This window comes from Sphaeramia orbicularis, chromosome 18 (assembly GCF_902148855.1).
Source record: "Sphaeramia orbicularis chromosome 18, fSphaOr1.1, whole genome shotgun sequence".
Lineage (NCBI taxonomy): Eukaryota > Metazoa > Chordata > Actinopteri > Kurtiformes > Apogonidae > Sphaeramia > Sphaeramia orbicularis.
Window position 1 is genome coordinate 374376 of NC_043974.1, and position 22956 is coordinate 397331.

Sequence of the window (22956 nt, forward strand, 5' to 3'; positions counted from 1 at the left end):
CTTATGTCCAAACTGACTACGGGAACACCGCAGGGACAAAACATACATTAGTGCAATTTATTCCAACCACTAGAGGGCCCCCTTTGTTTACTTTGAACAACTGAACATCACATATTATTGTTCTTATTATTATTAGTACTGATTAGTGGGACTAAGACTCCTGTCAATCACTCACAAGCGGAAATAAACATGTGTGGACATAAACATGTGTAACAGTAGCGGTCTGTTCCATGGACATTTTCATTTGAAATGTCTTCAGATGGTGGGGGGAGAAGGACACAGGTGTTTGGAAGCACTGACATGTGCAATTATTTTTATCAGCGAAAGTACTGCAGTCTGAAATATCACTGAAAGGAAATACACACTGTTGATGCCAGCAACCCCCCCCCCCCCCCCCCCCCCCCCCAATAGAACTATGTGATTAATCGCGATTAATCACAGAAACCCACGTGATTAATCGCAATAAAAATTTTAATTGCTGCCCAGCACTAATTTCAATCCCTTGTGTTGACATCATCATACAGAAGCTGTATACCAAATTTGAAGTCAATCAGAACTGGAGTTTGGGAGAAGAAGACGATTGAAATGTTTTCTCCATAAGAGTCCATGTTAAATTTTCCGTCAGTTCCAGATCCAGAAGAAGATCCTGATCAGCATGTGGACATTATGTTTGGGTCATCTCGCCATCAGGGCTGGACTGGAGACATTTACACTGGATATAATTTATATTTACTGAGTTATTACATCCATCCACTTCCTATCTCTGATAATGGGGACATTTTTCAAAGTGGCACCAAATCCAGAATCAGATCCGGATCCAAATAATTCCACTAACTTTTGTTGACGTCATCATAAAGAAGCTGTATACCAAGTGTAAGGGCCAATTCAAGAAGATGTGTGGGATACCATGTTGTCCACCAGGTGTCACCTTTGAACACATGCCTATTTAGGTAGGAACGTTTCTTCTGAGGTCAGGTGTTGCTAGATGGGAGAGCACCAATAGTTTTTTGACCACATGTCAGCACTCAGTGCCACACTGGGTGATGTGTTGTGTATTTGTGGGACTTTTGGATATTGATGACTACAACTTTGCATGAGCACGTTGAAGAAAGGATGAGCAATAAATAATTCAAAGAAGAAGTCGTTTAGAAGGTTTTTATTTCATGAACGCAGAAGTCCGGCTAGCGTGTCAAGAATGTTTCCCGTCTACGCTGCCCCTTGGCGGCTTTAAGTTTGGGCTTGGTCGCTACATTCAAGTCAAAAAACTGTGCTAAAGGACGCTGGAAGAGCTTTGTCACAGCGGCGACGTGTGTTGGCATTGCAGCCGTTTCGGATGAGTGGATGCTGGAAGTGGACATTTATTCATTGGAGTTGGGCTGTAGCAGCAAGCTAAGGCTATCGGCTACAGGACACCACGGATGGCTTCCAGCTTGGCAGAGTGAGGCAGCGCGTTTCTTCCTGCGGATCAAGACTGTTTCCACCAGCGTGAGGACACCGGGAGCTGCTCTTCAAACGCCGGCGGAGGTCTAGTTCAGATGTCCAAATGCAGAGCTTTGTTCCAGGATTTGGTTGCATTCATTGAAAAACATGTGAGAATTCTATCAGATCCCTTATTTGGTGGTATTCTGGACCCACCATCAGGAACAGCTGGCTCAAAGGTTGTCAACAGATTGAAGCCACAGTCAGGAAACAGAATTAAAGGAAACAGCTTTGCCACCGCCATTGCTCCTGTGCAGCCAGTTGAGAACTTCAGAGATTCAGGAGCAGCCTCACGTGCTCGCGGCTTTACAGTGTCTAAGTGTACTTGTGTGTGCTGTAATCAAAGTCACTCATTGGAAGAATGCCAGCAGTTCAGAAAGAAGAAGCACAGAGACAAAATATGCTTTCTAAAGGAGAAAGAGCTTTGTTTTGGCTGCTTATGTCCAGGTCACAGAAGTCGTGACTGCAAAGAGTGTTTGACTTGCAGGAGTTGTGGTCAAAGTCATCCAAGTGTGCTTCATATTGACAGGAGAGATGAAACCAACACCAACACTGAACATGTTAAAGAGCCAGCAGCATGCAACACTGAAGTACCTCATGAAACCTGTGGTCATACAGGGGCCAGTAGGGAACGCTGTTTTCTTTCCATCTTGCCGGTACAGGTTAAATCTATCAAAGGAGACCGGATAATACAGACATATGCTTTCCTTGATCCTGGCAGTACTGCCACCTTCTGTTAGGCGCATCTCATGAGAAAACTCAACCTGGCTGGAAGACGGACACATATTTTGCTACAGACAATGGGACAGGAAAGAGTCGTGCCAGCCTATGAATGTACAGGGTTGGAAGTGTCTGGTTTGGAGACCAACCTCTTCTATAAACTACCTGAAGTCCTCACAAAGAAGAGGATGCCTGTAAGTGTAGACAACATCACAACTGAAGGAGATATAGCGAAGTGGGCATATCTGTCAAGAGTGCACATTCCTCGTATCCAGGCTGAGGTGGACCTGCTTATTGGAAGCAATGCACCAAAGATGTTGGAACCCTGGGAGGTGATAAACAGCTGTGGAAATGGTCCATATGCTATAAGGACAGTATTAAGATGGACCATAAATGGACTACTGGACACCAAGGACAGCACTATGGCAGCAGACTTACCTTCAGTGTCGGTTAACAGGATTTCTACATTGAAGTTGGAGAGGCTGCTGTGTGAACAATACAACCACGACTTTAATGAGAGTGCTACAGAGAACAAAGGACTGTCAAGGGAGGATATGCAGTTTTTGGAGATCATGGAAAATTCTGCAACACTGGAGGATGGTCATTACAGTCTGCAACTGCCCTTTAAGAAGGAAAATGTTTCCCTACCAAACAACCGCTCTGTGGCAAAACAGCGGTTGGAGAGTCTGAAGAAGAAATTTCTGAGTAATGAACAGTTTTTTGAGGAGTACAAAGCTTGTCTTAACGAAATGATTGATAAGGGATATGCAGAGATGGTACCTGTGGAGCAGCTGGATGGTTGTCCTGGGAGAGTTTGGTACATCCCTCATCACGGAGTACATCACCCAAAGAAGCAGACACTGAGGGTGGTGTTCGACTGTGGTGCAACATTCAAGGGCACATCATTGAATGAAGAGCTGCTGCAAGGCCCCAATCTTACCAGCACCCTACTTGGAGTCCTCCTCAGATTCAGGCAGGAATCGGTAGCTGTCATGGGAGACATCCAGTCAATGTTCCATCAGGTGAAAGTGCACAAGGATGACAGAGATTTCCTTCGGTTTCTGTGGTGGCCAGAGGAGATCTGACCAAGGTGGTGTCTGAATTCCGAATGACGGTTCATTTGTTCGGTGCCGTATCTTTTCCAAACTGTGCTAGCTTTGTGCTAAGAAAAACTGCAGATGACAATCAGTCCAGTTTTCCATCTGAAGTGGTCCAAACCATCAAGGAGAGCTTCTACGTTGATGATTGTTTAAAGAGCACCAGCTCAGAAAAGGAGGCCTCACTCTTGGTCAAAAATCTCATGGATCTTTGTCAGAAAGGAGGATTCATTCTGACTAAATGGATGAGCGCTAGTCGCCACCTACTGCAGACTATTTCTGAGGAACATCGAGCTAAGGAGTTGAGGGAGCTCAATCTCGATCGTGACAACCTTCCTGTGGAGCGCGCTCTTGGGTTTCTGTGGTGTGTTGAGTCCGACAGCTTTAAGTTCATGATGAAGGTTCCTCAGAGGTCCTGTACAAGACGTGGAATGTTGTCAGTTTCGAGTTCAGTATATGATCCACTTGGGTTTCTTGCACCAGTTGTATTGCCTGCTAAAATTATGCTACAGGAGCTCTGCAGGAAAAACATCGGATGGGATGAAACCATACCTCCGACCATGCTGCATCAGTGGAACAGGTGGATTAAGGACCTAGATATTTTGGCTGCGTTTAAGGTGGAAAAGTGCATTAAAACCAAGGGATTTGGAGACCTTAAGCATGCTCAACTCCATCATTTTTCAGACGCCAGCGAAGCAGGATACGGAACAGTCACTTACCTCAGGGTGCAGAATGACACAGGAGGAGTCCACGTTGCATTCCTGATGGGCAAGGCCAGAGTTACACCTCTAAAGGCTATTTCCATTCCTTGCTTGGAGCTCACTGCTGCTGTCCTGGCTGTTCGTATCGACCTGATGTTGAAGAATGAGCTAAGGCTGCAACTAAAAGAATCTGTCTTCTGGACCGATAGCACCTCTGTGCTGAAATACATTTGGAATGAGGACAAACGTTTTCATACTTTTGTGGCAAATAGGGTCTCAACAATCAGAGAAGCCGCCACACCTTCTCAGTGGCATTATGTAAGCTCCAAGGAAAACCTAGCGGATGATGCATCCAGAGGAATAAGGGCTGGCGATTTCCTTCAAAACTGCAGATGGATCGAAGGTCCTAAGTTCTTGGTTGGACCAGAGGAAAGCTGGCCAGTTAATGTCATGGATAGCGCCCTGGGAACAGACGATGTAGAGGTCAAAAGGGAAGTCACGGTGAATGTTGCCATTGTGGATAGCTCAGTGGATGCAACCAGTCAACTGATGACTTACTTCTCAGATTGGAGGAAACTGAAGGTCACTGTTGCCTGGTTTCTTAAGCTGAAAAAGACTACTGGAGAAAACTCAGAGGAGACGTACATCCAATGCTCAGATGACGCAGCAAAGACCAGAGCAAACGGGGCAAACTTTGTCAATGGAGGATCTGATGGAGGCTGAGCTTGCTATCATTCAGTACTGTCAGCAGCAAAGGTTTGCCAAGGAAATTGCTGCTTTGAAAGCTGGACAAAGATCAGTGAGTAAGCAGAGCTCAATTTACAGGTTAGATCCATATTTGAGTGATGGACTTTTAAGAGTTGGAGGACGGCTGACTAAAGGTTCACTACCAGAAGAAGTAAAACATCCCCTCATTCTCTCAAAAGATCAGCATGTAGCCACTCTCATTCTGAGGCACATTCACCAGCAGCTTGCTCACAGTGGTCGTAACCATATGTTGTCCACACTGTGAAGGAAATACTGGGTCACAGGTGCCCACTCAGTGGTGAGGAAGATCATGGCAGACTGTTGCTTCTGCAGGAGATACAACAGCAGGCTGATGGAACAAAAAATGGCTGACTTGCCGAAAGAGCAAATCCTTCCTGCCCAACCCCCATTTACTAACACTGGAATAGATTATTTTGGACCGATTGAGGTGAAGAAAGGCAGAGGCACAGCCAAGCGTTATGGAGTGATTTTTACTTGTTTTGCAAGCCGAGCAGTGCATTTAGAGATTGCAGATTCATTGGATACAGACGCCTGTATCAACGCACTGCGCTGTTTCATGGCCAGGAGAGGTCAGGTGGTTCGCATTCAGTCAGATAATGCAACTAACTTTCCAGGAGCAGAAAGAGATAAGGGAGGCTGTTGCAGCTCTAAATCATGCCCAGATCCAAAATGCAGTGCAGCAACATGGAGTCACATGGTCTTTCAATCCTCCAGCAGGCTCTCACTTCGGTGGCATTTGGGAGAGGATGATTCGCATGGTGAGGAGGATTCTCAGTTCGGTGCTTTGACAGCAGATGCTTGATGATGATGGGCTTCACACAGCCATATGTGAAGCAGAAGCAATTTTGAATGATCGACCAATCACTAAACTGTCAAATCATCCAAATGACTTGGAACCTCTCACTCCTAATCACATTCTGCTCATGAAAGGAAAACCTGCACTGCCACCTGGACTATTTGAACCTCATGACCTTTACATGAAACGTCGGTGGAGACAAGTTCAATATATATCAGATCTCTTCTGGAAACGATGGGTTTGCGAATATTTACCACTGTTACAGGAAAGACAAAAGTGGAACCTCAACAGGAAAAATCTGAAGGTCGGAGATGTCGTCATCGTAATGGATCCCACTGCCCCAAGAGGCTCCTGCCCACTCAGAAGGGTCTTGGAGGCTTTCCACGATAAAAGGGGATTTGTGCGCTCAGTGCATCTGCAAACGAAGTCTAGTGTCATTGAAAGGCCTGTGACTAAACTTTGCCTGTTACATGAGAATGAAGGTTAGCAGGTCATTTAAGGTATTCTGTGTAATGTGGTAATCAAACTTGTTTGTATTTCATCTTGTTTATGGCACCTTACTTTGTAAATGTTTGAATTGTTATGCCTGTAAGTCATTACAATAAGGGGCCGGTGTGTAAGGGCCAACTCAAGAAAATGTGTGGGATGCCATGTTGTCCACCAGGTGTCACCTTTGAACACATGCCTATTTAGGTAGGAATGTTTCTTCTGAGGTCAGGTGTTGCTAGACGGGAGAGCACCAATAGTTTTTTGACCGCACGCCGGCACTCAGTGCCACGCCAGGTGATGTGTTGTGTGTTTGTGGGACTTTTGGATATTGATGACTACAACTTTGCATGAGCACGTTGAAGAAAGGATGAGCAATAAATAATTCAAAGAAGAAGTCGTTTAGAAGGTTTTTATTTCACGAACGCAGAAGTCTGCCTAGCGTGTCAAGGATGTTTCCCGTCTACGCTGCCCCTTGGCAGCTTTAAGTTTGGGCTTGGTCGCTACACCAAGTTTGAAGTCAGTTGTAGTTTCGGAGAAGAAGATGATTGAAATTTTTGTAATGGACGACAGACGCCGCCGCCGCCACATGACAACAATAGCTTACGGCCTGTCAGCAGGTAAGCTAAAAAGGGGCATTAGTTCAAAGCCAGATACAAAAGGTGGGTCTGGAGCCTGGTTTGACAGATGTCTACATTCTCTGTGGCCCTGTGGTTCTCCTCAGGTTCTCTTCAGATTCTCTTCAGGTTCTATTCAGGTTACCCTCAGGTTCTCTTTAGGTTCTATTCAGGTTCTCCTCAGGTTCTCTTCAGATTCTCTTCAGGTTCTATTCAGGTTACCCTCAGGTTCTCTTTAGGTTCTATTCAGGTTCTCCTCAGGTTCTCTTCAGGTTCTCCTCAGTTTTTCTTCAGGTTCTCCTCAGCTTCTCTTCAGGTTCTCCTCAGGTTCTCTTCAGGTTCTCCTCAGGTTCTCCTCAGGTTCCCCTCAGGTTCTCTTCAGGCTCTCCTCAGGTTCTCTTCAGGTTCTCCTGAGGTTCCCCTCAGGTTCTACTCTGGTTCCCCTCAGGTTCTCTTCAGGTTCTCCTCAGGTTCTCTTCAGGTTCTCCTCAGGTTCCCCTCAGGCTCTCCTCTGGTTCTCCTCAGGTTACCCTCAGGTTCTCTTCAGGTTCTCCTCTGGTTCTCCTCAGGTTCTCCTCAGGTTCTCTTCAGATTCTCTTCAGGTTCCCCTCAGGTTCTCCTCAGGTTTTCTTCAGGTTCTCCTCAGGTTCTCTCCAGGTTCTCCTCAGGTTCCCCTCAGGTTCTCTTCAGGTTCTCTTCAGGTTCTCCTCAGGTTCTCCTCTGGTTCCCCTCAGGTTCTCTTCAGGTTCTCCTCAGGTTCTCTTCAGGTTACCCTCAGGTTCTCTTCAGGTTCTCCTCAGGTTCCCCTCAGGTTCTCTTCAGGTTCTCCTCAGGTTCTCCTCAGGCTGTTCCATAGTCCAGGAGCAGAATGCTGTAAAGCTGCCTCACTGTGAGTCTTGGTTTTAGCTTTTGGAACAGTTCTCAGGCCGGTGCCAGAGGACCTCAGAGTCCACCAGAGTTCATATGGTCAAAGCAGATCTTAAAGATAAGAAGGAGCAAGACCATCAAGACATTTAAGAACCATTCAAAGGACCTTCAAATCAATCCTGAAACCCACGGGGAGCCAAGGCAGTGGTTTTCAAACCACTGTAATGTGATTCCACCTTCTGGTCTTCGTCAGTACTGGAGTGGCTGAGTTCTGGAGAAGCTGAAGTTGTGAGATTCTAACTTTGTGAAGACCAGAAAGCAGAGCATTACAGTAGTGGATTCTACTGGAGATAAAAGCATGCATTACCATCGTTGGCTGGAGAGACAACTGGACGGACTCTGGCTATATTCTGAAGATGATAAAAACTGGTTTTTACGGTGGATCTAATAAATGGGATCACAGTGAGCTCAGAGTCAGAGATAACACCCAGGTTTTTTACTTGTTCTGATGGGTTAAAAGAACACACTTGTAGTTTTGGTAAGTATTTCTCTGCCGTAGCCTCAGGACCAATAACTAAAACTTCAGTTTTGCTCTGGTTGAGCTGTAAGAAGTTTTCTGCCATCCAGGTTTTAATTTTTAAAATACAGTTAAAAAGGGCATCAGTTGGCCGAGTGTCTTCAGGAGACATGTCCATGTACAGCTGTGTGTCACCAGCATAGCTGTGAAAGTTGATGCCATGTCTCCTGATGATATCCCCAAGTGGAAGCATATATAGGTTAAAGAGTATGGGGCCTAAGACTGAGCCTTGGGGCACACCACATCTGATTTCATGGATCTCTGAAGAGCATGTATCCATACTCAGCGGAAATGTCCTATCTGTAAGATAGGATTGAAACCAGTTCAAACCAGTACCAGAGAGGCCCACCAGGGGTCTGAGTCTACTGAACAGAACTGGGTGATCTACTGGATCTAAAGCAGCGCTCAGATCCAATAGTACCAGGACTCAGATCATTGACTATCTTTAATAGAGCTGTCTCTGTACTGGGATTCATCCTAAAACCAGACTGATATTTCTCTGAAATAGTGTTTTGATTTAAAAGTCACTCAGTTGTTTGAAAACAATTTTGTGTAAAATTATGCTAATAAAAGGTGAGTTGGATATGGGTGTGTAGTTGTTCAAAGTGTCCGGGTCCAAAGTGCTCTTCTTCAGATGGGGCCTCACCACTGCTGTTTGAAAGGCAGTGGGAAAGGTGTCCGTCTGAACACAGACATGAACAATGTTTCAGAGTTCACCTTCAAAGGATCCATCAAAGAACTGAAACAGTGATGTGGGAATTGACTCTAAAAGGCAGTTGGCTGGGTTTACTGGGGACAGAACTACCAAGTGTCTGAGCATCAGTCAGGTCTGAACTGTCCAGTGTTTGATCAGGTACAGGTCCACCCTCAGTCTGATTCAAATGGTTTCTTGAACAGGTCAAATACTGGATCCAATCAAATCCATTTTGCTTCTGAAGTGGTCTGCAGAACTTTCACACAAGGAGTCAGTTGTGTCAGAGTGTCTGTTGAGATCTGGGTTGATTCAATGATCAATTGTGGAGAAAAAGAGTTTGGGATTATTTTTATGGGAAGAAATTCTATTCGTGAAGTAGGTGTTTCTTTCTTGTCTGACTGCCTTGTTGTATATTTGAAGTTGTTCAAAGAATAATTGACAGTTTGTTGTTATTTTGTTCTTCCTCCATTTTCTTTCAGCCATCCTGCATTTTCTTTTCAACGTTGGTGTTTCCTCATTTCTCCATGGGGGTGTAGGCTTTGTTTTCACCTGTTTTGTAACCAGTGGAGCTACAGAATTGAGGCTTGACTTTAGTTTGTTATTCAAACTTTCAAGCATAAAATCCCAGGATGCAGATAAAGGAAGTGGAGGGTATTTGTGTCCAACTTGAGTCAAATTTGCGTCCACTTCAGGGGTCAGACAGCGCCTCCTCAGTTCTCAGCGAGGTCTGCCTTTGGTTCAAAGCGCTGATGTTCAAAAACACACAGTAGTGGTCAGATCCAGCCAAATCAACAGCAGAGGACACACCTGTTGGACAGGCCAAGGCTGATGACCAGGTCCAGAGTGGGTCTCCTGTTGGGAGTCGGCTGTATGACATGCTGTATAAAATCCATGGAGTTAAAGAAGTTCATCAAATCTGTAGACAGCTTATCGGACTCATTATCAATGTGCAGATTAAAACCACCGCAAATTCAAATCATATTATAAGAGGTGTGGATTATTGATAAAAACTGTGAAAACTCATGAAAAAAGTCTGTGTTTTTACAGTGATTTAAGTTTTGCATTTTTTCATTATACAAAAACACAAACAGCATCTGTTCTAGTTAAAGCAGGAGGAGTCACTGGGTGAAGTTTAAAGGCTTTAGTTGGTTGAAGGTTATTTGACATCAGATGTGAACTGATGTGTTCAGGTGTGTGTTTGTAGAAGACTGACTCTGTAGACATGGAACTGAAACAAATGAGAAAGTGATTGGACAAAAGTGTAAAGTTCAGTCGAATTAAGTCCAATTAAAACCTGAACACATCTGACTGGATCATTAATACATTTGAATTTACATGATTTATTCTTTATTCAGGTTGTGGAAATGCAGTTTGTCAGAGATCAGCTGTTCTTCTGTGGCCTCAGCTCTGAAGTCCAATCCATTCCATCTGATAAAACTGGGTCTGAGTGAAAACAACCTCCAGGATTCATCAGTGAAGGAGCTGTGTGATTTCCTGCAGAGTCCACATTGTAAACTACAGGATCTGAGGTCAGTTCACCGTTACTGTTCTAGAGTTTATATGTTTTACTAACGGCAGAGCCTCATCAGAGATGAGAACAAATATATGAAGGATCTTGTGACAAAAAAAAGAAAAAAAAAAAAAACTTCTCATAAGACGTATCAATATGAAATAAAAAAAAAAAATCTGTTTTGTATTAAAAAAAAAAAAAAAAAAAAAGAACAAGAAAATAATTTGAATTTGTACGTTGAAATGACCAGAAACATAAACAGTGTGTGTGTTTATGGATGCACTGACAGACACTGAAAATGGAATTGTCTGAAATATAATGATGTCCATTTGATCAGAATCCACTCCATCAGTACAATAGAGTCATGACAGATTCATCAGTATCTAAACACAAAGAATTGACAGAAACTGAAGAACACCAAGAACAGGAAGACACTGTTGTTCAAATGTTCACCAACTGTATTCAGACAACAGTTCAACATGGAGGAAGAGTTTACTTTGTGTTCACAACAAAGAAAGAATCAACACATGATAAAATACTGCATGTGTTCAAATAGACAAGATGATCATCAAAGTGTAAATTGTGGAATCTGAAGTGAATCTAAAGCTGTAAAAGTGCTTTTTTAAACATGTGATTGACCAAAGATCAAATCCGACAGAAACTCTAAAGAGTGTAAAACAGCATGAGCCAAAATGACGGAGGTGAAAGTTCCAAACTATGTCCAAACTACAAGTAAGTCTGGAGTGTTCACCTTTATGTGTGTAGAACGTCTGAAGGTTGTAGGATGAAAATCCCACAAGTCCAGTCATTGTTCAGGTCCAGAAAGTGAGGAGTCCAGTCATATGAGTGTGATGATCTGTCCCACATGAAAAGATGAGCCATTAATGACAAAGCTCCCAAATGAACAACAACACAGATGAGAGTTCTGAACTGAAACTACAGATGTATAGGTGGAAAGACTGAAAAGAAAAGCAGTCCTAGTTTCAGTGTTTGTTCACTCCAACTAATATGACATCAGAGAGAAAGTGAATATTCAGCTCAAACATTTCCATCAGTGACAGTGGTGGAATAATGATGTGCATTTACTGCAGGACAGTACTTCAGCTCCAATGGCAAAGCTTTAGACTTTTGGTGATGTCATAGAGAACATCATCCACTGGGGTTTGCATTTCTATGACATCAAAGCATGAAAACATATTCCAACAGTTTGACACTCACTAAATACTGACATTAATGTTAATAATAAAGAAACATTCCCTCTATTTGATGCAGATTTATACACATGTAGAAATAATGTGTAAGTATTGGTCTGTTTACTGTTTACATTTGTCTGACACTTTAGACATTTAAGTTTACACATAGAAATCTGACAAAAACAGTCTGAAACATGTGATTAAACCCTAAACATATAGAACTGGATCCTGAATGGATTTAATCTACATCATTGACTCTTTCTTCAGGATGTATAAATGCAGTTTGTCAGAGATCAGCTGTTCTTCTGTGGCCTCAGCTCTGAAGTCCAATCCTTCACATCTGATAAAACTGGAGCTGAGTGGAAACGAGTTGAAGGATTCATCAGTGAAGGAGCTGTGTGATTTCCTGCAGAGTCCAGATTGTAAACTACAGCGACTGTGGTCAGTTCACTGTTAGTTTGATAGAGTTCTGTTTTAGGAGCAGCTGAACCTCATTTATGAACAAACAGAACTGACATCCATAATGTTTTACAGTTCCAAGAACAGTTGTGTGAACCCTTTGAAATGTTCTAGTTTTCTGCATGAATTGCTCATAAAATCTGATCTAATCTACATGTCAGTCACAAGTACAGACAAATACAATGTGTTTAACCTAATAGCACACAAACCAAAATAATATTTCATGTGTTTATTGAGCACAACTATTAAACAGTCCCAGTGAATATAATGATTGAAGCTCCTTTTGCACCAATAACCTTAAACCAGTGTTTTTGGAGCTGCTGATCTGACCTGCACAATGTCCAGGGACATTTGGGATCATTCTTTCTGACACAACTGCATCAGCTCAGCTCTATTCTTAGGATGTGTGGTGTGAATGGCTCTGGTGAGTTCAGTCCACAGCGTCTCTATTGGATTCAGGTCTGGGCTCTGACTGGCTCTGTCCAAAAGGGGATTTTTCTGTTTCTGAAGCCACTCTAGTGTCAAGTCCTGGATCCACAAAATGGTGGACTCAAATGCACGACTCACCGAGAACTGAAGATTTTAACCAAAGTGTTTTAATATTGAAAAAGTGATTGAACAAAAAGCGCTCCCAAGGAGGATGTATAAAACTACTCCAAAGAATCTCCATGATAAACAAAAGCCTTACAGAAAAATAGCACCAATGGTCCTGTATCTTAGCGGCCAAATTCAAAGCTTTGGGAAATGTATCCAGATCCATTCACTCTCCCCCAGTTCTGTGTATTTATTCTATTACAGAAATAGTCCATGTTTTGCTCATATTCCAATCAGATCTGTAAGAAATTCAAATTCCAACTTGATATCATTGATACTGATTTATTGGATCAATCCACCTCCTATCTCTTATAATGGAGAAATTTTTCAAAGTGGCACCAAATCCAGAATCAGATCCGGATCAAAATAATTTCAATCCCTTGTGTTGACATCATCATACAGACGCTGTATACCAAGTTTGAAGTCAATCACAACTGGAGTTTCAGAGAAGAAGACGATTGAAATGTTTTCACCATAAGAGCCCATGTTAAATTTTCCGTCAGTTCCAGATCCAGAAGAAGATCCTGATCAGCATGTGGACATTATGTTTGGGTCATCTCCCCATCAGGGCTGGACTGGAGACATTTACACTGGATATCATTTATATTTACTGAGTTATTGCATCCATCCACTTCCTATCTCTGATAATGGGGACATTTTCAAAGTCTCACCAAATCCAGAATCAGATGTTGACATCATCATACAGAATCTGTATACCAAGTTTGAAGTCAATCGGAATTGTAGTTTCAGAGAAGAAGACGATTGAAAGTTTTGTAACAGACGATGATGACAGACGATGCTGCCGGACACCGCATGACGACAATAGCTTATGGCCTGTCGGCTGGTAAACTAAAAACTGGAACCAAACTAGCAAACATGAAAAAACCTGGTTTGGACGTTTGACATGAACACGCTGACAGAATACGACGAACTGGCACCAGACAAAGAGAGACAGGACTGTTTGTACATGAGGTAGGGGAACACAGGTGACACCAATGAGGGGTGGGGCTAACAATCACACTGGAGGGAAAACACACAAAGGGAGGAAGTCAGGGTCTGAAACGAGAGGGAAGAGATGTGTCCAAAATAAAGCAGGAAGTGCAAGACAGGAGCAAATGTGAACGACTGGAACTGAACATAAAGTGACTAAAGACGAGCCATGAAACACTAAACATGAACATGACTAACACACCTGAGCACACATGACAGGACCCCCCCTTCTACGGCCGACTCCTGACGGCCCAGAAGCCTCTGGGTGGTGCACAAAAAAGTCCCTGATCAAAGTCTGGTCCAAGATAAAACGCACTGGGATGGACACAGGTGGTCCTATCCTGGGAGACCAGGCATGGCAGACAGGTGTCCAGCTCCTGTTGAGGCGTTGGCTCCGCCCGTTGGACTGCAGATGGTGACCAGAGGTCATGCTGACGGTAGCACCGAGGAGCTGGCACAACTCCTTCCACAAACCGGAGACAAACTGGGGTCCTCTGTCTGAAACAATATCAGTGGGGAAACCATGAATGGTGAAAACATGAGTCCTCCTGACCTCTGCTGTTTCCTTAGCAGAGGGTACCTTGGCCAGGGGAATGAAATGGGACATTTTAGAGAAACGCTCTGCTACCGTCAGGAGAGTTGTGTGACCTTTAGATTGTGTCCGCCATGATTGGAGCTGCCGTGGCCTAGATTGGCTGGAGAGTCGGCTTGTGACCCAAGGGTTGCCGGTTTGATTCCCTGGACTGGCGGAGAGTTTTTGGCTGATGTGCCCTTGAGCAAGGCACTTAACCCCCCATTTGGCCCAAGGAGACCTGGACCTGTATTCCTAAAGATTCTGAGAATACTGTCACAGAGCTCCTAACTTAACCTAAAATTTCCTAGCAAGGAGTCTGAGCTTAGGAGTGATTCCAGAACACTGTCAGAGAACTGAGCAAAGAATGGACAGAAACTCCTGTTAGTGAGGAGGTGTGGTCGACCCCGCTGACAGGTATGAGTCATCATTTCAAAAGCTGTGATTGGTTGATCCTAAAAGCTAGAAAAAAATATACTTTTGGTGATAATGGGCCAGGGATGGACCCTCACTTAATCATAGAATCTAATCTTATGAAGACTGTGTAATTGCAAATAATATTTCACATAAAAGAAAATATCTGTTCAATGAATAGAAAACTGTACTTTAAAATTATCTGACAAAATGTGTGAAAAAAGTCAGGCCCACTTGCAAAGTATTCTCATAATGATAGTTTTATTTATTTGCTCATATTAATTGTCACACTGTAAAAAAAAATCTGTAATTGAACAGAATTTTCACTGTTTATTTGACAGATTGTTCCTGTATTTTTCAGATACAGGAAAATATCAATGAAATGACAAAAACAGACTTTGATTTTACATGTCAAATGGAAAAGAACACAAAAAACTGTAACTGTGAATGACCATAAAATTTACATTTTTTTTTAAAGATTTTTTTTTCCAAAGAAAAATACAGCTAAAATACATTTGCAAATGTATCGTAATTTTTCAAATATTTATTTTCTATTCATAAGAATAAACTGTTAATTTAAAGTTTAATACTGTAAAAAAAATAATAATAAAATGAGATAAAATTACTGACAATTAACAGTAACAGAAGTATTTGTTCTGTCAGTTGAACCAGACTTGTTTGTTCATTGACAAATATCTTGTGTAATTACAGGAGGTTTCACAACAAAACTGTTGAATAAATGTATTTTTGTGAATGTATAACATGTATAAGCACTGATAAACTGTCCAAATACAGTTTTTATCAGTGGATTGGACAACTGAGTCTCACTGAAAATTATTTATATATATATTTATAGGGAATTGGATTGTTTTAATACATGAAAATATTCTTTATTAAACATTAAAAAGTAAAAAAAAAAAAAAAAAAAAAAAAAAAAAAAAATTGTAAAATCGCATGTAAAGTTAGGGCAAAAAACTGTATTTAAATTATGGAAAATAACTGTGTTTTTTAAAGATGGTTATTTTCTGTTTTTTTAACAGTATTTTTTTGGCACCCCTGCTGCCAGAATAATAAAAAAATTTTACGGGTTTTTTTTTTTACAGTGCAATCTGTAGCATTTAATTAATTCACTGTCATCCAGTGTTTGGAGAATGTCCCTCCTGCCTCTTCCATTTGGTCCTCTGCTTAAGGAACTCCTCTTCCCCTTAACAGTCCTCTTCCTGCTCTGAACAGATCTCACCTTAGGAGCTCTCTTAAGGGTTAGGATTCTGTTCAAAGTTCAAAAGCCGATGACATGAGTGGTAATGGGTATCTATTACGGATAGTTATATCGTTTAGGCCACGGTAGTCTATACAGGGGCGGAGACTCTTATCCTTTTTGTCCACGAAGAAAAAACCTGCTCCTGCTGGGGACGAAGAGGGTCAAATTAAACCAGCCGCCAATGACTCATTGATGTATTTTTTCATGGCAGTGGTTTCCGGGCCAGACAGGGAATACAACCGTCCCTTAGGGGGGCTGGTACCAGGGCGCAGGTCTATGGCACAATCATAAGGTCTGTGGGGAGGCAAAGAAGTTGCACGGGCCTTATTAAAAACTTCTTTGAGATCATGATAACACTCAGGTACCTTATTCAAAGCAGGAAAATCAGTCTCAGGTTCCTTCACGGTCTCCACTGAAGCCACCACTGGCTGAACAGGAACGGACGGGGAATCCTGGGTCCAGGTCTCTTCCCTGTGGGTGTCACAGCCCTCACCCCAAGACAGAATCTCTCCTGTCTTCCAATCGACCCGCGGGTTGTGCATGGTAAGCCACGGATGACCCAGAATAAGAGGTTGGGAGCCAGAGTGATAAATATGAAAACATAACTCTTCTGAATGGCCATCCTTGAATATGAGAGAGACTGGTTGAGTGCGCAGCACCACACGACAGATGATGTGATCGTCTATGGCCCGTGCCTCCAGAGGGCGCTGTACCGGCTCCAGAGTCAGACTGAGCCGCTTAGCCAGTCTCTCATCCATAAGGTTAGCGTCCGAGCCGGAGTCTATCAGGACGGGGTGCTGTAGAGAAACAGAATCAGAGGACAGACAGACCAATGGCTGCACCCGAGGAGAGTTTAGCATACACACTGTCCGGCTCAAAAGAGAGCCCTCACCTGCCAGAGTCTTGGGCTTCAGCGGACAGCTGGCGACCCGATGTCCCTCCTGTCCACAGTATAGACACAGTCCGGTCGTCAGACGACGGCGATGCTCCTCTGCGGACAGACGTGTGCGGCCTAATTGCATCGGCTCCTCCCTCGAGGCTTGGCCAGATTCCGGTACTGGTAGAGGAGGATCTACAACCTTCTTGTCATGACCAGCTGGATGGATCCCAGACGGTTCAGACTGCCAGATGCCCCATTTGTCCGAGACCAGAATGGCAGCAGAGATGACGTCATCCAGTGTGTGTAGCTCCCGGCGGAGCGCCATCTCACGCCCAATGGTGTGGTTCAGTCCTGACTGAAAAGCAGTTATAAATCCTGCCTCATTCCAACCCGACTCTACTGCCAGAGAACGAAACTCACTCACATAATGTCTAATCGAGCGGTCTCCCTGCCTCAGCCTCATAAGCCTCAGTGCAGCCTGCTGACCGCGAACAGGATGATCATATATTCTTTTAAGTTCAGTCAACAGACAAGACGCTGACCAAGCTAGGGGGGAATTCTGCTCCATAAGGGAATTGAAAAAACTTAATGGAGGTCCTTCCAACAAACTTGCTACATAAGCAATCTTAGCTGACTTACAAGAAAAGCGTCTGGGTTGGGAATCAAAAATTAGACGTATCTGGGTGCAAAAGCTTCGACACGTGTCCGGGTTACCTGAGTACTTAGAGGGAGGAGGGATGTTAGGTTCCTCCGAGGCCCTCACAGGTGGATCTGAGGGTTCCGGTTCGCTCGGTGGACTCTGGGCGGACGCCTGATTACCGGTGAGCTGGGAAATCTGGGAGGACAGCTGAGACATTTGGTCCATAAGGGACTGCAGGAACTGCTCATGTCCCCCCATGCGTTGCCCCTGTAGGCGGATAGCTTCCCGGACCTGGTCTAGGTCTGCTGGGTTCATTCTGTTGGCCAATTTGTACTGTAAAAGGCTAAGTACAAAGGCAGAACCCAAAAGCCAGACCACGAATGACCAATAAGGTTTAGTGTTTTTATTAAACACTTTCACAGGGAAAATGACACTACACAGAGAATATTTGACTTCTGTGGAGCCTCCGGTTAAACGTTAAAAGATAAACGTCTGGGCTGCGGGTGGAATCGACAGACGGCCGACTTGGCCGAGCCGGGAAAACCCCCACGGAATCCCCACTAGGGACAGACAGAGGGTGGTCAATAAACAAGCCAGGTCATACACGGAAAGACAATCACACAAGCAACGGTACATGGGGGACAGGCAGACTCACGGTAGTAATCCAGGCAGAGGTCAAAACACAGGTGATCGTTGGAAGCTGAGGTATAAAAGGGAGCAGGCAGAGACAGAGTCGGGTAAACGAACCAGGTCGGGAGCAGGCAGGCAGGACAGGAACAGGCTGAATCGGTGGTCGAAGGACGAAAACAGGTCAAACACGGCAGACAAACGAACAGGACCCAAGAAACGCTGGTTAGTGAACACAAACGAGTTGTAGAGCACAAACTGGCAACTGAACAGGGGAAGACTGAGGGTTTAAATACACAGGAGGGCGGGAAGACAATGAGACACAGGTGGAGATAATCAGGGAGGAGTCAGGTAATCAGGGAAAGGTGAACACGATCAGGGAGAGGAAGTAAAGACAACAGACAAGACACATGAGGGAAACTTAACAAAATAAAACAGGAAATGACAAACAAAACCGAAAAGACAGACAAAGTCCAAACGCCGACATGACAGAAAGTTCCGTCACTCAGACACAGGCCAATGGAAAAGAATAGGATAAAAAAAAAAAAAAAAAAACACAAACATTTTCCAATTTTCAGGCTCTAATTGTGAGACTGATAGGTTTTGTTCTGTGGACAAACGTAGCTGTTTCCCATTTGGATCTGAGACTGGGATGGTGTGGATGATGTTGTAGTTTGTGTCAGACCTAGTGCTGTGTGTTCTTCCAAACAGTTCCAGTTCCATCAGTCTGAACATGTTTCCATTCATGTTGTAAAGTGTTCCAGTGCTCTTTGCTCACTTTTCCACATGCACTGATGCTTGTTGTAAAAGTGCATCTTCCTCTGTGCTGTCATGCACTGGACATGAGTCTGTTCTATCTCTGCTGTGGAATAGACTCCTGAACACAGATGTGATGGTCTTCCAGTGAGTCCTTCAGCCTTCAGCTGTTCCTCTCTGCTTCTGTTTTGTCTGTTTCCACTCATGCTTGTGTCTTTGCAGTCAGCTTGGCTGGGCGTTCACTTTTAGGCAGACTAGCCACACAATTCAATCCTGTCCATTTGTGGACAGTTGGTCCAACTTGGACTGGTGAATCCTTCAAGTCTTTGAGGTTGTTCTCAATCAGGAAATGCTTGAACAGCAGCATGTGGAAACATGTCCAGTGCTTCTCCAGGTTTGTGCTTTGTCCTTTTGGATCTTGTATTTGTGCAGAAAAGGCAGGAAGTGGAAGAGGAAAGCAGGCAGGCAGAAGAGGGAGCCCCCTTCACTCACATACAAATCAGCAACTCTGGATTGAAGCTCTTCTCAGATCTGTGTTGTGAAATCTGGTTGACATGAGCAGATGCTTCTTGTGAACATCCAACTGCAGAGCTTTGAGTGTTTTTAGGAGTCACAGTGGCTCCATGCACGGCTCACATCTGCTTTCATTGATTCCAATTCATGTTGAGGAATTCTGGACTCTAATCCTCCTCTGACAGCGTCAGCCTCGTTATCTCTTTTTAGAATCATTAGTTTCAGGGTTCACTTCCTTTTTCCAGTTCCACTGTGAGGGTTTCAGAGCTGTGCACAATGAACAGATGAAATATTCACATAGTTTGTGTGGTTTTGGGTTCAACACATTCTGTTTGTCTATACTGGTGACTGAGATGCAGATCACATTTTATGAGCAATTCATGCAGAAAACTTTGAGGGTTCACAGAGTTTTTCTAACCACTGTATAGTTGACACCATTTAATGTTTTATTTTTCTTGCAGGTTCACAAATTACAGTCAGTAAAAACTGGTGAATGTTGAATATTTCACATTCATATTGAAAACCTAAATATATTTGGCTGGAATGTCAATTTCAATCTCCATCATTTCTTCTTTATTCAGGTTGTATGACTGCAGTTTGTCCAAAATCAGCTGTTCTTATCTGACAGCAGCTCTGAAGTCCAATCCCTCACATCTGATAAAACTCGACTTAAGTTGGAACAACCTGAAGGATTCAGATGTTAAAGAACTGAAGGACCTTGTTCAGAGTCCACACTGTAAACTGGAGAAACTGGAGTAAGTAATGTCAGTTTGTGCTGGTTTGGTGAACACCTCCATGATTAGAAGTCTGTTTGATTATTTTTATTGATTCTTCTGTCATTTGAATAAATTCAGAAAAGTCTCAGTTAGGGCTGGGAGATATGGAAGAAAATCATATCACAGTATTTTTTTCATATCAGACGATATCGATATGTGTGACAATATAAATCAAATCACTATTTTTGTCCAGCTGAAATTTTCCGTTCCTCCTAAGTTAGTTGTGAAGACATCAGAAGGTTATTCTGATTTTCTGTCAGAGGTTGAACATGACAGATGTGCTGAAGAACATTATACAACTGTTTCAGAGAAATAAAACAGGAACATGGATTTAAAACTAAACTAAAAGTCTGACCAGCAGGACAAAGATTTCAAATTTATTTATTTTAAAACTCTTTTAAACACACAAACAAATAGGGATGGGAATCGAGAACCGCTTCTTTTTGAGAACTGGATCCCAGTAGCTCGATTCCTTGGAATCGTTTGCCTGCTTAACAATTCTGTTTATCGAGTCTACCTTTGTTGTGCATGCGCGATGATGTGACACGTACGCTGCATTGTTTTGGTCAGAACGAAGACAACATGGAGTTGAAGCAGAAACGGACTAAACAGACCACACCAGGCCCAAACAGACCACACCAGGTCCAAACAGACCACACCAGGTCTAAACAGACCACACCAGGTCCAAACGGACCACACCAGGTCTAAACAGACCAGGTCCAAACAGACCACACCAGGTCCAGTTGAACTCTGTCAAAGCTTCCATTTCTTCTAAAGGTGGAATCCCTCCAGTCTGTTCAAACATTTGTCCACATGTGATTCATTTGATTCTCTACTCAGCGGTGCTTGTGAATCTAACAGCAGAGTGAACACCAGGCCGTCATCTGGGCCCAGTTCTGGTTCCGGTGCGGGCAACAAATGTCGTACCCCCTCAAATACAAGTTTCTGAAGGTAGAGGAAAGGAAATGAGGAGCACAACAACAGGAGACGAGCAGAGTCGAACAGGTTCCACGTAGTGGAAATGCAGCAATAGAGGAATTAGTAAAGAGTCTGGAGTTTCACTGTTACTGTAGGCCCCCCCGCACCCCCAAACCGGGTCCAGCATCATCTGTTCTTCTTATTAGTTCATACTGTATATGTTCTATTTTCTGTGCAGATGGAAATATAACAGACAGTTAATGCAAACACACCTGTTTATATTATTTTATTCCCTCAAATTCTTATCGATTCCCATCCTTACACACAAAGGGGGGGGGGGGGCAGACATACATGTCGGCGAGGGCCTATTAAAATCGCATGGTTCCGTTATTTTTATTTTTTTTCTCGCGCCACTTTGAACACAAATTTGACCCCCTGAACATTAACAAAAAGTCAATTTTATTTTGACCAAAAATTCAAGTGTTTGCGTTCTTCACATGGGCTCCATGGATTGGTTGGCTCCACCTCCATATTGTATTGCAGACCCTGAACCCAAACGGTTCCACCCTACTTTTCAGTAACCCGCTCACCTGAGTTCTGGCTCTCATTTAGTCCTGAGGGAACACTCTTTACCTCCTGCTTCAGCCCAAACATTAGTGTGTGTGCTGCCGCTGCTCTTACACCTGTGCTGTGGGCGTTGACCGAACTTGCCGTGGCTCTACAGCGATTGGTTCAGTGGTGTTCCTTAAATATGATTGGCTGTTCTTATGTCTGTCAAAACACGGACCAATGAATCCCACCAAAACTGTCTCCAGCATGTCTCATATTTCTAATGAGGAAAAGTTCTTTCACCATCTATATAGTTGTGGTTTTATGGCCCAGCCCTAGTCTGAGGAAACATTTCTGTCTGATCTGTGTTTGTATTTTCTTCTTTCTTCAGATGGAAATGATCTGTGGAACAGTCACTGTGATCAGGACTGTGTGAGGATCAGCTGAGTCCAGATGATCGACACATGTTAAAGCAGCAGCACATCCTCAGTTCATTCTCCTCCTGTCAGTTCAACATGGAGCTGCTCAGTTCTTCTCCTCAGTTCTTCTCCACTCCTCAGTTCTTCTCCTCCTCTCCTCAGTTCTCAGACAGCGGTGTGAACCGGCGTTTCCCACAATGCACTGTTATGGCCCCTGGGGTCCTCTTGGGGGAGCTATGTATGTTTCCAGCTCTTGTCTTTTAACAGGCACCTGATGAGGAGATCAGAACACCTGTGGCGCCCAGAGTTCCTGTCTTCAAATAGTCTGCCTGTAGCTCTCTCTCTCTCTCTGCCCTCACAGGTCCTTGGTTTGTCAGCTCTTGGGTTGGTTATGTTGTTTTGATATTTTGTTCTGTTTCGCACTTTTCAACACTCACATCAGCACACGTCCACTCATGCACACCTACACTACTGACATTACTGACGGCCCATTCACATTCTGTAAAATACTTTACTTTGCTTTTCCCTAATTTGGTTGAATTTGGCTTATTTTGATTTAATAAAACATTCTTGTGTTAAACTTCATTCATGGTGTGTTCCCCTTTTCTGTTGTGGCCTTTGAGCCAGGTCATAACAGCATGTCATGACAAAATTCCTCAGATGCCCAGTTCCTCCTGACTCTGTTTGTGAACACATGGTTTGTGGTGGATGGAACTAAGAAACTTTTCAGCATGAGGAAGAGATTCAGCTGAGGAATGACACAGACCAATGATACTGAGGGTTAGGGTTAGGCACCTGAAAGCACTGCAGGGCTGTGTTCAGGTCAACTATCAGGCTCATTTCAGAGGTTTCCTTCAGTTATTACAGACCTTTCATTTGAAGCAGAAACATGTTTTTCAGTAGAAGGTGGGCTGCAGTTTGTGCCAGCGTCTGTTGGAATAAAAAGTTGAACCCTTCCATTTTTCTTTGTAAGCCTTTAAAAGCACCGCTGGTTATTGGACAAATGACACTTGAAGGTAATTAGATGAGAACAAACAGGCCGAGTGCCCACAGTGACATTTAAGAGCAAATTAAATCCAGACAC

General features: G+C 43.5%; 1 protein-coding gene across 9 annotated transcripts in view; it reads left to right on the forward strand.

Moving 5' to 3' along the window:
* LOC115438122 (NACHT, LRR and PYD domains-containing protein 3-like) overlaps positions 1-22457 on the forward strand; it is a 49452-nt gene extending 26995 nt beyond the window's left edge. For 3 of the 9 annotated variants that reach the window (XM_030161509.1, XM_030161516.1, XM_030161511.1), the window contains 4 exons: positions 10158-10331; positions 11773-11946; positions 19792-19965; positions 21845-22457. In XM_030161509.1, the coding sequence (XP_030017369.1) occupies positions 10158-10331; positions 11773-11946; positions 19792-19965; positions 21845-21854 (532 nt within the window). In that variant the 3' untranslated portion in view covers positions 21855-22457. The remainder of the gene's footprint in view (positions 1-10157; positions 10332-11772; positions 11947-19791; positions 19966-21844) is intronic. The other 6 variants (XM_030161510.1, XM_030161514.1, XM_030161515.1 and 3 more) reach the window with 6 other exon arrangements.
* The last annotated feature ends 499 nt before the right edge of the window (positions 22458-22956 follow it).